The sequence below is a fragment of the Castanea sativa genome, chromosome 1 (assembly GCF_040712315.1).
Source record: "Castanea sativa cultivar Marrone di Chiusa Pesio chromosome 1, ASM4071231v1".
Lineage (NCBI taxonomy): Eukaryota > Viridiplantae > Streptophyta > Magnoliopsida > Fagales > Fagaceae > Castanea > Castanea sativa.
This window is the reverse complement of record NC_134013.1, coordinates 29,462,894-29,478,043: the sequence shown is the minus strand read 5'-3', so window position 1 is coordinate 29,478,043 and position 15,150 is coordinate 29,462,894. Positions and strand designations below refer to the sequence as shown.

Genomic DNA, 15,150 nt, shown 5'->3' with positions numbered 1-15,150 from the left:
TTTTGTTTAATTTTTGTGATGAGAGAGTAAATGTATATCCTCTTTGGTTCAAAACATTACAAATTATATTTGCATAAGCGTTTCTCAAAAAAAAGAAAAAATTTGCATAAGCGTTAAAATTTTATCAGTTTTACTAAATTTGCCTCCTAAAATTCTGGGATTCTGGGATTAGTTGGATGGCTATCATTATAATAAGCCCAATAACATCATAACAAAAAGCCTATTAGTCAATACTACCATGTGCCAAAGTGAGAAAATTGATTCAATGTTATATGATGATATGAAAAATTGTAGAATTAATAAATTATCATAAAAAATATTCTCTTTTTTTTTTTTAAGAAACCAGACTATCAGTAACCTGGGCTTTTATTCAAAGGCAAAACAAACTTCAATGAATGTCAAATTCTACAAGGGGGACAATGTCCTTAGGAAGGGAATCAATCCACACCCGAGTCTCCCTCAAATTCTTGGCTTTTTTAGCTAGAGCATCTGCTACAACGTTGCAGTGTCTAGTATTAAAAATAAAGTTAGAAGAAGAAACAGCAGCAACTTGGTTTCGGATGTCTTGAATAATGTGGCCATAGGTCAAGTGGTCCGAATGTTCTTGTGAAATAGCTTGGATCACTTGGAGAGAATCGCCTTCGAAAACAACGTCTTGTAGTCCTAGCTCCATTGCAAACTGCACCGCACGGCGACAAGCAAGGGCTTCTAACTCCACAACGGATTGGGCTACGAGAACTGGCATGGATAACTCACCAATGGCCTCACCATGCCAGTCCCAAATGATCACACCTATCCCTGCTTGGTTGCAAGACTTGAAAACCGCAGCATCGAAATTAGCTTTGCACTTACTTTCATTAGGTGGATGTCATTGCTAAGGCAGAGGAGGGGCCGCTGCAGCTGGTGTCTGATCTAGTGTGTCCAAATATTCTTGTAAGTAGCTTCTAGTCAAAGCACTAATTCGGTCGAGAGGTTGGACTGGAAGATTACGTCTCAGAGCATTACGACGATTCCACAGCATCCATGCAATGGTGATGAAGATCTCGGCTCCGTAATCATCCTTAAACTGCATCTGTTTGTCAAGAAAACCTTGGAAGCTTGTCATGTGGGCATTGGCAGAGGACTAGGACCAGGAAAGTGAACTCTAGACCAGTTCTAATGTTGTGCAAGACCAGAGTGTGGAGAGTGTCCTCGGGCTGGGCTGGACAGGCGCTGCATATTTCTGATGTGGCAATGTGTCTCCGAACCAAATTGGACATAGTGAATAGGGCCTCGTTGCACGCACGCCAGGCAAAGTGTTTGAGTTTGTTTGGCACTCTCAGCTGCCACAAACTTCTCCAGAATAGCATTTGATTCTTAGGCGAAGATGTACCTGCATGTTTAGTGGAATTACGAGACACAAGAAGCTTATAAGCACTCTTAGTTGTGAACTTACCTGAGGGAGTGAGGCCCCATATAATTCGGTCAGGGGGAAGTTTTATGCTTATAGCCATGCCACAAATGATAGTAGCTTCATGGGGTAGGAAGAGCTGGTTCACCAAGTTTGAAGTCCACTCTCTCAAATTAGGATTAATTAGAGAGCTCACCTTGGTGCCTGGTGCAACTGTGGGGAGAGGAGAGATGACTGACCTATTGGTTTTAACCAGCGACCACTTGTCCTCCCTTATTCTCTTTTGACAATTCATATTCTATCGAATCTCTTTTCATTTGTATACTCATATAAAAATATCTCATTTGTATATGTGAAATTAATAAATATTGTGTTAATTTCTATAGCTTACAAAGTAGAGATTGATCATCGACATACATAAAATATAAGCAATTTACAAGGTTTAATTTGTGTAGCTTATCAAAATATTTTGTTTCCATGATTAACTCGAAACGACTTCCTGTCAAAAATTTACTAAATTAATTTTTATGCCTATTAATTTATATATGTTATATAATTCATATAATAACATAATATGAATTTATCTTAAGATAAAGATCATATGTACAAACAATTTTTGTTAGAGATATACAAAATATAAGATGATATTATTAAACATGTATTAGAAAAAAAATGTTTATATATGTATTTCCTAAATGGAGAAAATTTATAGAGGAAAAACCTCATAATCAAATCAATATTAAACCTTTTCAAAATTATTATTGCACTTTGATTAGAATGGTCTTCCCCATTCAATATATACCTGGTGAATAAGTGCTATCTCCTCCCTTTAAATTTTCCTTTCTTTTATAAATTGTCCTTGCACTTTTATCAAAAGGTGTGTTTAATAACAAATTGTTAATGGGGAATAAAAAGTTTTCATGGAAAAACCTGCATATCCTTATTATTATTATTATTATTATTATTATTATTATTATTATTATTATTATTATAAAAAATAAAAAAATAAAAAAAGAATAGGGTATATCATATGCATGAGAATAATGCTTGTTGAAATGTGAACAGACTGTACTTGACTAGTTTCCTTAATTCACATTTTAAAAGCATCTTTGCATTTGATGCTTTTTGACAGAGAAAACTAGCAGCAAAAGTGAGGATCTATTTCTTCGTTTGCCAGATGATCTTGTAGAGTCCATCGTGTTCATTTTACCCATCAAAGATGCAGTTAAAACTAGTATATTGTCAAAGAGGTGGCGGCTTTTTTGGATGAAGACTCCCGTCCTCAATTTTGACCATAATTTGATTGAAAGTACTCAACTTAAGGGGTGTATTTTCTCTGTACAGACTGTTGATGAAGATCCACTTCAACAAGAAAGGCTTTTATTTGTGATAAGAGTTAACAATTTGATGAGTCTTTGGCATGGCTCAAAGGTCAATGTTTTCAGGGTCCATTTTTCACTTGGTAAAGAGTTTACTCCTCAGTTGGATCAGTGGATCACTGATGCAGTCAATATGGGAGCCCTTCATAGTTCGTACACTTGATACCAACTTGTCATTTGGGTTGCACCCTTATTGTGAAGCTTATTATGGAAACACGAAAAAATTTATGACTTTCCTTCTAGGCTTCTTACTAAAGAGAAATTTTCTACCATAAGGCATTTGACTTTAAAGTGTTGCAATTTGACACCATCTTGTAGCTTTGATGGGTTGGTTTCCCTAAAATCTCTTGCACTAGACATTGTAACACTGACAGGAAGTTTTTTAAAAGATGTGCTGAGTCATGGTTTAGAACTTGAACAATTAAGCCTCAAAAGATTGACAATGGACCGTGATTGTAAATTTAATATTGACCTCTCTAAACTCAAGTATCTGGCTATAGTTGACTGCGAGAGATTGAGGGGAATTAATATTAATGGTGCTGTGGAGCTGAATGAGTTTTTCTTTGCTGGCAAACATGAATATTTCTCTTTCAAGAATGTTCCAAAACTGGTGAACGTGAGCTTCAATTGCAATACTGACGATGATTATGGTGGTGTTTTAGATGTCCTCTCAAAATTTGGACATCGTCTACCTCAGTTGGAAATTCTAAACTTGCATGGGAGGTGTACACCTTATGTAAGTGAATGCTTACACAAGTATTATATATATATTCTACAATACAACAAAACATAACAAATTTCATAGAACAATTAATTGCACACATTTGCATGGATAGTGTACAATATTGTATATTGTTCATGCAAAATATATATTATAATATCGTACACGTTTGTTTAGTTTACAAGGTAAAATATACATGAATAGTGTAATGTAAAACATAATTTTTCAATTTCACAACAATTAAAGTGGTATATTATGATTAGTATAATATCACTCTAATACAAGACTACTATTGGCATCACTTTTGTTGTACACCAATCATAATCCCTTGTCTCAACCGTAATTGAATTTGGCATGATTCAGATTTATCAATAAATATCATATTGTTTTTGTAGAGGATATTATTACCTTATTAATTTATTCCTTTCTTTTTGGCTTTTCAGATTATCCGTTCTGATGTCATACCACAATCGTTCAAAGTATTTCCTAATCTGAAGTATTTAGAGTTGGTAGCTAACTCCTTCGATAATGATATTCTTTGGATAGCATATCTGTTGAAATTCTTGCCCTTGCTGGAAGAACTGCATCTGGTGGAAAGAATTATTTTGTTATGTGCCTTTTTTTTTTTTTGTTATTAGGAGTTGGGTAAATCAATAACATTTTTTTAAGAAAAATATTTCATAATTGCTTATATATATTGGTGTGAATCTTAAATCCATGTAGGTGGTGAAAAAAGTTGTCCCTAACATTTTAAAAACTTTTTTTTCACAATTGATGATACAGTGGTGTGAATCTTAGACCCAAGTAGGTGGGGAAAAAATTGAGTCCCTAACATTACTCTTTAGTAAATGGATAAGACTCTATTTGGTTGTGTTGGTGGAAAACGTTGAGAAGATAGGAAAGTTAGAGAATAAAAAGAAAATATATAAATTTCCACCATGAGTATTTGGTTGAGAGAAAGGAAAATAAATATAATTTTTTTTTGTTTGGTCATCAACAAGAAATTGCTGTGGAAAAAAAGGGTAGGAATAGGACAAAATGATATAGGTGGCGGCTAGTAGGGGTGTCCACGAGTCAGGTTTGTGCCCAACCCAAACTCAACTTGACAACTTCGGGTTCTATAGAGGCAAGCCACCGTTGACTGTCAATTTAGGTTGAAATTGACTAACAAGTGCTTGAAACTCCTTCAACCGGGTCAATTGAAGCTTATTTTTTATCGCACTTAGCAAATCTAGTGAGCTAGTGGAGATCTCATAAATTTGATGAGATCTCCACCGGATATGGGGGAGATCTCCACTAGATATGGTAGAGATCTCACATAATCTACAAAGAAAAGAGAAAAAATTCTTGCTCATAGCAAGGGGAGGAGGAGGCTAACGGCGAAGTCTACGATCGGTTTAGGTTTCTCAGGTCTCAAACAACAAAACCCATCACTTGACCCACTGTCGACCACCTCCTTGCTTGGAATGAGTCGATGCTAGTTTGGGTGGCTTTGACTAATTTTTTCGGTGTTGAATTCGGTTCGACAGCCCTAAAGGTTGGTAGGGAAAAAAAAGGTAATACTTAAATTTTAATTTAAATATTATGTTTGTTTGGTAAAATTTGATTTTTGACTGAAACTGTGAGGTCAATTTTCCTCAAATAAAACAAATTGCTTCTCTCTTTTTCATGTTGTAAAAATTTATCAATTTGTGAGTTGCCACACATAGCATATTTACAATCATCTTAGCTAAATCCATAAAGTTTAACATATGGTGGCCTTCAAATATGCTTATTTTGTTGGGAAAATGCCTCAAATTCCAGATTTGACTTGGCAAGTCAATTAGATTTCCTAGTTGAAGAAAGAAAAATTAATTTGGGTTTTCGTGTTATAGAAGGAAAGACTATTCCTTAGTGTGGAAGAAAGTCTATTCCTTATTAAAGAGATAATGTATTCCTAGTCCAAAAGGAAATAGACTCCTTGTTAAAGAGGTAATATATTCCTAGTCCAAGAGGAAATAACAAAAGAGTCTTATAAATAGACAATGCTACAAAGAATTTGATGGCTTTGGCCCAAAGGTCTTCCCTTTGGGGAGAGGGAAAATAGAGCGTGAAACCAAGCGAGAGAAAGTGGATTTTCGCTTGGGAGGAACATAAGAGAAAGGAGAGAGCAAAGGATTGCCATCTTTGAGAAGATAGCCCAAGAGGAGAGAGCAAAATGTTGCTGCCTTTAAAAGAGATAATTAGCGTGTGTGTGTAAGAGTAAAGAAAAATAAAAGAGATTTTTCTTTAGCCGTAAGACATACACAAGAATTATTGTAATTGATTTGATAAAAGTGAAATTATTCGGAGTTTGTCTCGTAGTTTTTTCCCTTCAAAAGAAATGGTTTTCCTCGTAAATTTTGTATTCTTATGTGTGATTGTTATTTTAAATTGCTAATAATATTATTTGAGACCCAATATATTTTCTTTATAGATCTTCTTTGTGGTTATAATTTTTATCATTCCAAAATGTTGGAAAGTAAGTTTTTTTTTTTTTTTTCATGTAGCTAAATACACAGGCTGATGTAGCTAGACAAATTAGGAAGCCTACCAAGTCTAACCATAAAAATTTGAGGATCTTACACCTTGAAGGTTTTTGTGGTAACATTATTGAGTTGGAGCTCACATTGCATGTGCTTAAGCGTTGTAAAGCACTAGAAAAGATTGTAATAGACCCATCATCCAAGTTTTTGTTCGGTGGTGACACTAGGGAGCAGAGGGAAGATAGAAAGCCATGGGAAATCTGCAAGCCAATGGAGATTCAACGTTGGTTATCTACAGAAATTCCTAAAGGTGTTCAGTTGGTAATCTTATGAATTTATTAACATGACTATTTTCTTTTCTTTTTCATCCTTTAATTGTTAATGGTGAAATCTCAAATATTTTTTGACGCACTGTTTCATGAGAAATTTGGTCTCACAGTTGAAAAGCTAGGGGGAGAAAAGCTCAACTGACTTTCATGGAAATGGTTGAGTAAACTTAAAACACAAATTACTATCACCAAATGGGCATTTGGTCTAGTGGTATGATTCTCGCTTTGGGTGCGAGAGGTCCTGAGTTCGATTCTCGGAATGCCCCATTCATTTAATCTATTTAATCTTCTTTAGAAGGTTTTTAGTTCAGATTTTAATATTGTTGAAGAATAAATTGAGCAAAGTCAAGTCATTAACTGCAAAACCAGTTTTCATTAAATCCACATGTATCTTAGATCTGATAAGACTAGTTATTTTATGACTAAAGTAATAAATTTGGTTTCAGAAGATGCTGAAACAAGGAAGGGGATACAGGAAACAAACCCAAATTGATCATCCTTTATTCCTTTAATGCAACCAGAGGCTATATGTATTCAACTCACTGCCCACACATGCAAAAGATTCAGTTCTTTCTCAAATGATGGCATTTTGTGGTGATATGCATTTAACCATATTGTTCTCCTTACCTTAACATTTTACGAATTAGGCCAATTACTCTCTACAAAACCCAACTACTTACCCGCAAAGACACTTCATCAATAGGTAAACAGCGAGAAGGCAATGGCTTCATCACAGTTGAAAAGCTAGTTATACAAGACAATACAAAGATATATTGGGTTTTTTTTTTTTTTTGCTGAATAAGATATATTGGTTTATATCTATTTAAAGTGTCAATACATTTGCTATCTCCATCTGAAATTTTATGTATTCTGGCATATATGTCCAAAAATAGGGTTGTAAACGAGCCGAGCTTTGTCGAGTAATACATGTTCAAGCTTGGCACGTAAAAAAAAATCAAAAGCTTAAGCTTGGCTTGAGCTTGTGACAAGCCTAAAAATAGTGTTTGAGCTTGAGCTCGTGGGAAAGCCAAAAAGTTTGAGCTTGACTTGGCTTGGCTTAGCTTGATTAAATTAGTCAAGCCAAACTCAAGCTTAATATTAAGCTCAAATTCTAGCTTAGGTCAAGTTTTTGAGCTTGAGATTTTTAAAAAAAATTACATTATTAAATGCTTAAATCTCTAAAATTAAGAAAAAAGAAAAAGAAAATAGTATACTCATTTTATCATGCATCTAGTCCTACTTATGATTAGCCATTATTCAAATTAATAATTTACAAAATTAAATTCATTCATTCATCATTCCTTGTTTACAGCTTCAGCAATTGTTTAAAATACAATTTTTACATTCACGTTAGATGGTGAAGGACAAGAAAAATATCTGTTTGTAACTATTATGAATGAGAAGATACTAACATGTTTCATAACTTTACTTTAAATGATTGATAGGAAGGATCATATGTGGCCTATTTAATTATTTATTTATTTTTAAATGTAACTATAGTCTAAAGTGGTTCTTGATCAGTTTAAAGGAAAGGAAAAAATTAAGGTAATATAGGTAGTGGTCTCATATTGGCCATGTCATTATTAAGATATGTGTAATAAGTATTTAACTAACACATATAAACTTATAAATGAGCTTATACTTGAATTGTTGTGTATCAAGCCTAATAGTTCACGATCTTGTTTGTGAACAATTTTTTTTGCTTGAGCTCGGCTTGTTTATTAAACAAGCCTAAAACTAAGGCTCAATTTTGGCTTATTTATAAACAAACAAACATGAACAAGTTTTTTATTAAGCCGAACCCAAGTTGTTCATGATCGGCTTGGTTCATTTACAGACCAAAAACAAAATTACCAACTTCCTCGGGCAAATTAGATTTTGGGACAATGGGCTAGCTTCCACGAATTCTTTTACTGATTTATTTATGATGCTAGTTGTCCATTGTTTTCGCTAGATTATTATAGCATTCATGTCAAAGTTTTAAAAAATTTAGCATTTAACGACTCAAAAAGTCACGTTATAGCATTTAACACTTTACTTTACAATACACCTAACATCAAAGTTTCTATTTTTTTTACCACTTCTTTTAGATATTTTTCCTTTATTATTTTTTATTCCTTTTTTTATATATTTTTTATTCTTCCTCTATTATCTCTTCTCTCTCTCCCTCTCAACCCAACAATACACACTGCCAGCCACCAGCCACCACAATACCAATAGCCACCACACTACCAATAATCACCATGCCCAAAACTCAAACATACCCAACAACCTCTACAAACTCACCACCCACCAAAAACCCACCACCCATACAACAATCACCAAAGGCGGAGCTAGAAATTTTGGTTCGGGGGAGCCGAGGTTAAATTATCTCGTAGTGAGTCACAATTCACAAAAAACTCAAAATGCCACATATATGTTTTTGTGCATTGGTTTAATCAATGTAATTCTTATTAGCACTTAAAAAAACTAAATGACCAATTAAGTATCTTAAGTTCATTTTCCCTTCTAAGTTTCTCTTAGTCATTTTAACAACCATAAGTTCAAACCATTCAAGAAATTAAATATAAATATAACAATTACATCTACAAGAAAATATAAAAATTTTAGAACTAAAACTAATAAAATCCTTATAAGCCAATATAAAATTATATATAAAAATACAAGATGACTTTGTATTTTGAATAGAGCTTATCAATTGGTTTAATAATAAATAAATAAAAAAAAAAAAAAAGAAGAAGAATACTCTAGTACTTCTCAAGATCTTAAAGTCATTTTTGCTAGTTTCAAATAAGCTCAGCACTCTTTTTTGAGACAAAATTATAAATTTTATGCAAAGAAAAGAAAGAATACAAAGCCAAAAGAATGGCCACAGCAAAATAGAGCAGAAAAACAGCAACAAGTATATTCAGCAACAGAGAGCAACATTTACTAGCAAGTAGCAACAGATGTGGACATCAATCTCAGCTTACAACATAGAGCAATATAATAACAATAAAGAGCAATATCAGCTCACACCAAATCAAAAAAATATATTGAAGCTTGGAAATTGAAAAAGTAAAACTTCTAATCAAGTCAATGATCTGACATATGAAGGAGTTTCAACGGTAAAGACTAATAATAAATGAGGGAAAATATTAAAAGATGAAAGCAAGTTTGTAAGGAACACTAAACGTGGACAAATGGGGGGCCAAATAATTTTTCATGTGGGGGCCAGTTCTTAGAAAAATAGTTCAGGTATGCAATTTTACCTAGTCTAATTTTTTTTTTTTTAAACTTTTGGGGGGGAGGGGGGTCATGGCCCCCACAGTCACCAACGTAGCTCCGCCCCTGACAACCACCACAAACCCACCACCCATGCCACAACCAACAAAAACCCACCCACCATACCCAAACCTAGCAAGCCACAAATCACACATCACACAGTCCAAACCCAAGAAATCCAAACAACAACCACGCGGCCACACTGATGACCAACAGATCTCTAAGCTGATGCCCATGCTAATGCCCATGCTGATCTCACCTCACCGCCGATGCCCACGACAGTTAGAGAGATTCAAGCTTGGGTTCGATCTTAGGCGTGGGAGAAGGGAAGGATTTATGGGCGAGGTGGTTTGAGGGAGAACCAACGAAAAAGAAAAATGGAGGAGCCAGAATGAGGAAAAGAGAAAGAGGGAGAGGCAGCGTGAGACAAGAGAAACCCGGCACGTGTGTTGAGGGATTAAAAAAATATTATTTTCATTTAACATTCAGCTAAAATGAGCTACTAGTGAGTATAAGGCCTGTTTGGTAGCTTAGTTTTAACACACATTTTCACATTTTAAACAACATTACACACTTTTTCACCCACACGTATATCAAAAACACCCAAACAACATTACTCAAACTCCTCTACCAAACAAGCCCTAAAAAGTTTTAGCATTTTGAAAGCCTTGATGTAGTAGGTATTTTTGTGTGTTGGTGTTAAAATTGACTTTTAAGCTTCTTCTTTTTTTCTTTTCTTTTTTTGTGAATGCTCTATTATTCCATTTTCACTAGAAAATTAATGTAAAACTTCTTTAACTAGAGGCCTAGAGTCAAAAAAGCATTCCAAAGGAGGAAGCTTATCAATATTAATAAATAAATAAATAAATAAAATACCCGTACAATCATAGTGCCCTTATTTTCCTTATTTTCTACCTCTTTTTCTTATTTTATAGAGGACGACGATGACAATGGCAAAGTAAGTAATTACCCATAGAGAATGCCATCAGTTTTAATTTTTTATTTTTTGGATAAATAATGCAGTCAATTTTCAACATGTACCAAGTGAAGAAAAAAACTAGTTTTGTATCTCATACAAAACACATAGCGGAAGCAACAAATAAGGATCTATTTCATTCATAATTGATAACATGTACTATGTAAATTTCAGAATTTAAGAACAAGATAGCCTACCTTAGTATGGAGAAATTCAAAACAAAGATTAGAAGCACTTGGGAACACTTTTAATCTTCACTCCAATTCCACTTTACGTCCAAGATGTGTGGTCTCTCAATCAGTTTTCAAAGGGAGAATGAAAGTGTGTGTCTCACACTCACATACACACCGTTTCTTATTTCACCCATAAAAATTCTGTATGTTTCTCCCTTTATAAGTAACTGATTATCTAATTGGATTGGCCTATTGGGCCTTTCCAATTGGGCTTTAGTGTGTGGCTTGGAGTGGGACCAAAAGGGACCAATAAGACACTAGCTCCAATGGGCCTTGGGCTTTTCCGTCAACTCTTGACAAGTCCAAAGTTACCATTAATTATATTTAATACCACTATATAAATATAATTGCACTCTAGGCCTTATTAATAAATTATATCCCAAGACTTTATTATGCATGCAACCCCTTCATTAAAATATTCGTAGTAATCCAAAGTCATGAATATAGACTGCCATTTTGAAGATTACTACATCTTAATCCTTGAGTACCCGGTTTAATCCTTTATGTTATTCATCATATATTTATGAAATCCAATTTCATAAATATATATTTTAGTAACTCCTTACTAAAGTGGTTGGGTCCAACACTCTGAATAACTAAACCTATTAAACTTATCTCAAGAGAATATTTTGTATCTCCGTTAAGAGACTATGAATTCCATCTTGAGAATATATGTTCCATTAACACTAAATGCGGATGCCCAACATACTGAGGTTTTGACCGTAACTAATAGATCTCACTCCTGATATATCAAAGTAACCTACATCTCATGATCAGGTCCATTATTCTCTCAAGATTTAGAGTTGATGTAAATAGAAGTCGTGAGATTTATTATTCATTTGACAATCGTTAGGAGAATAATAAATCTCACAGCGGTCCAGTTCAATATGTCTTAACTCTTAAAACATATCAACATACCAACCAGAAGTCTCCACTTCCATGATCAAGACAAATCATCTTAGTTGATATGTTATAGTCTTCGCAGATAAAACGCCCAATTTCATCACCGACTACGAACTAAACTTCTGAGTTTACAAAAAACTTGTGATTTATATCTTCTGTGACTTTTCACATAAATCACATACAATGCATCTCATGGACTATGATAATGTCTTAGTTCATTTATAGATAGTCTCATATAATTAAACAATTTAATTATTATATACATGCCAATAAATTGGGTTTTAGGGCATAAACCCCAACACCAAGTTTGGCTATAAACTTAGTTATAGTCATTATTTTGAACATAGATAAAATTTAACTACAAACTTAATTGTAACCAATGACTATAACTCCCATTATACCTATTACATGACTATATATTTTAAAAATCTAACTATTTAATTGTATGTTCGATATATTCTTACGCATATTAAATTCTTTGCCAATCCGAAACAGATTATTATTTGATTTATAAACTTATTTTTTATTTATAATTTGATTGATGACATAGTTATTAATCTTTGATATTATGGAAAGTTTGCAAGCATAAAGAATATAAGAAAAAATTGTAATTCAATGATGAATTTTTCTAAAATTTACATCCAATAAAAAGATATTGAGTGAAGTTATAGTATTGACTATAACCAAGTTTGCAACTAAACTTTTTTCCTTTGAAATTAACCTGCACAAATATGCAGATTATAGGCCTATATGGTTTTATCCATAGTGGCATGATTTGTGTGGTATTCCTTGAATACCACTAATTAATCCATATGGCTTTATCCATAGGGATTCTTTTTGCTTGAATACCACACTAATTAATCACGCCATGTAAATTATAAAACATTGACAAATATAATGCATGTGATTTTTCCCCCTAAATAACATTAAAATTTTAAAACATTTTTTGGATGATGTCATTAAAAAAAAACATGTATTTATATTTAACTCTGTTCAAGTACATTGAACTCAAGAAAATAGTTGAGATTTTTATCTAGTTGCATGCAAATGAATTGAAAAATGATGATTGAGACATTCTTCTTGCTTAAATAATGCGATAAGAAAAGATTTTTAAATATCAAATGATAAAGTACATACCAAAATAATCTAGTTGCAATAAACTTAAATGCAAATATTTTAAATTATAGATATGTATGAGAAATAAAATAAATATGAAAAGAGTAAAACCAAAGTATATCAATGAAATTGGCATAAATTATGGATGCTTAAGCCTATTTTCTAATAGTCCATAGCCATAATAAAAGGCTTTTAAAAATAGAAGATGATATTTTCTAAAGTGTATATTGCTTAACAATAATATGATATTTATATAAAAAAAATACCTTGTAAAAATAAATAAACAATCAACCTTTGATGTATATTCCCAATTTGAAATAGAGTGTCAACCATAGTGCATCTAAAATTAAACACAAGTATTAGTTTTTTTTTTTTTCTCAAGATATTAGATTAAGAAATTAGTTTTCAAGATTTCAAATTTTTTATATGTTTTATTATTCTTTGTCAAATTAGTTATCCAATTAAGCATTTGTAATTTTGCTTTATATTTTGGGATGCAAATACTATGTAGTAGTGAGACTTGTGTGTGTGTGTTTTAATTAGATTTTCAAAAGGTAGATTAGACTCTTTTGTGTTTGTGTTATTTATTTTGATTAACAATGTTGGGATTCGTATAATTTATAATTATTGAACAAGTATCAATTTTTTGAGCTAAGCTCTTTTTTGATATGGGTGGTGAATTCAAAGTAATGTATTTCACACCAAGTAATTTGTTACATGACTCACCAAGTGGCAAATATATGTTTTTTTATTAAAAAAAAATCATGTGAAAAATACACAATCCAACTCACAACCTAATTGACCCAACCTGTTTTCTAACTTGCTTGAAATTACCTGTCTTTTTACTAGAACATGTTTTCAACCCAAACCCAATTGATCCAATTTGATTCGCCCGCTTTGTCACGTCTATTTGGCACCTTCTAATACACAAAGTACTTGAAGATTTAGAGGGAAAATGGTTCGACTTATGGGATTAGTCAACCGTATATATATTGTAACTATATCTCAAAAACAAAAATGGAGTCATCACCTCTTTTAAATCACTGGTGTATGTGTGCCTCAATGCAAGCAGAATTCAGAAAAAATAAACCAAAAGCCAGTTGCAAAGCATAAAGGATTTGATGTGAACCTTTTTAATGATCATTATGTGCGTGTTATACCCTCTTGAAGATACTTTAAATAGTCTGCTTGTGGCCAAAGAAATCATTGATGTGTTGTGAATCCTAACGTCAAAACGGGCACAGATTTAATCCAATTTGGATTTAACATGGTAAGATATGGTCGTTTGAACTTTGACGATGCTATAATAATGTTGAATCCAAGAATCTTGCTGGAACAAAAAGCAACGCAATCACTCAAAAATGCAGCAATATTGAAATCTTAATAATTTGTTAATAAAAGTGTTTCTGCTAAATTTCAACCCTATTTTGTGCACTTATATAAAGCACAATGCTCATTATACATGACTTTCAAAGGTGAGATAGTAGTTATACCAGAACTAAACAAATGTTAATTTGTTCATTTCTTCTTAAGCATAAACAAAAAAAAAGGAGCTTGTGCTATTCAAAGAGAAAGCCTTATACCTTTTATCTTAATTTGAACTTTATAGAAGAATCTTTGTTTTTTGACCACTCATCTTATGATCTTAAATAGGGAGTTTGATTGTGTGAAACATCTTAGCTATATTCCATTGAGGTTTATTGCAGAAAAAATGTTCAAGAAGGTATCTTGGAGTGTACCAGAGGTTCCAGTTCAGGCAGAGGACTGTCTATCCCTGGAATGGTTTTCCATTTGAAGAGTTGCTTCATCAAATTTTCACTACATCATCAAATCATATATTATTACTTTAATATTTTCTTGCTTAATAGTATGGTGCATGTTGAACTGTTAGGGGTGTCAGTTCGAGTCCAGTTTGTGCCCAACTCGCACCTGACCCGATCAAATCGGGTGGAGAAAGATTAGACCCACCACCAATTGGCAGCAAAGAAGACAGGTTGGAAAGATCGGACTCTGGTTGGGTGGCAGTTGGTTCAGTCAAAATCAGTAACGAAAGAGGGAGGCCGGAACACTCACTAGATCTGGCCGAGACCTTGTTAGATCTGGTGGATCTCCGCTAGATTTGTTGCTAGAATGGGCTAAAAACAACACCAAAGTGAGTGGATCTTGCACGATGGATTTCAATGGAAACATCACTGGAATGCTTGGGTCTCGCAAGATTTTAGTTATTCACAGTCAAGTCGAGTTTGTTAGGTTTTAGAGGGAGAGTACTCAACCCGTCAAAGTTATTTTCATAATATTTTTTACATCTACAAAATTTTTAAAAGTACTAGCCTCA

General features: G+C 33.2%; 2 protein-coding genes and 1 non-coding gene across 3 annotated transcripts; 2 read left to right on the top strand and 1 right to left on the bottom strand.

Moving 5' to 3' along the window:
- Nucleotides 1-388: 388 nt before the first annotated feature.
- On the bottom strand, nt 389-1,493 carry LOC142624427 (uncharacterized). Its single transcript, XM_075797995.1, has 2 exons — nt 1,373-1,493; nt 389-798 (listed from the first exon to the last, which is right to left on the bottom strand). The coding sequence occupies exons 1-2, from the start codon at nt 1,491-1,493 to the stop codon at nt 389-391; spliced, it is 531 nt and encodes a 176-aa protein (XP_075654110.1).
- On the top strand, nt 1,492-14,932 carry LOC142624416 (uncharacterized). Its single transcript, XM_075797985.1, has 7 exons — nt 1,492-1,635; nt 2,735-2,922; nt 3,013-3,505; nt 3,934-4,080; nt 6,019-6,311; nt 14,469-14,597; nt 14,707-14,932. The coding sequence occupies exons 1-7, from the start codon at nt 1,492-1,494 to the stop codon at nt 14,930-14,932; spliced, it is 1,620 nt and encodes a 539-aa protein (XP_075654100.1).
- On the top strand, nt 6,518-6,589 carry TRNAP-UGG (transfer RNA proline (anticodon UGG)). The gene has a single exon. It is a non-coding gene; the product is annotated as a tRNA-Pro (tRNA).
- Nucleotides 14,933-15,150: the final 218 nt, after the last annotated feature.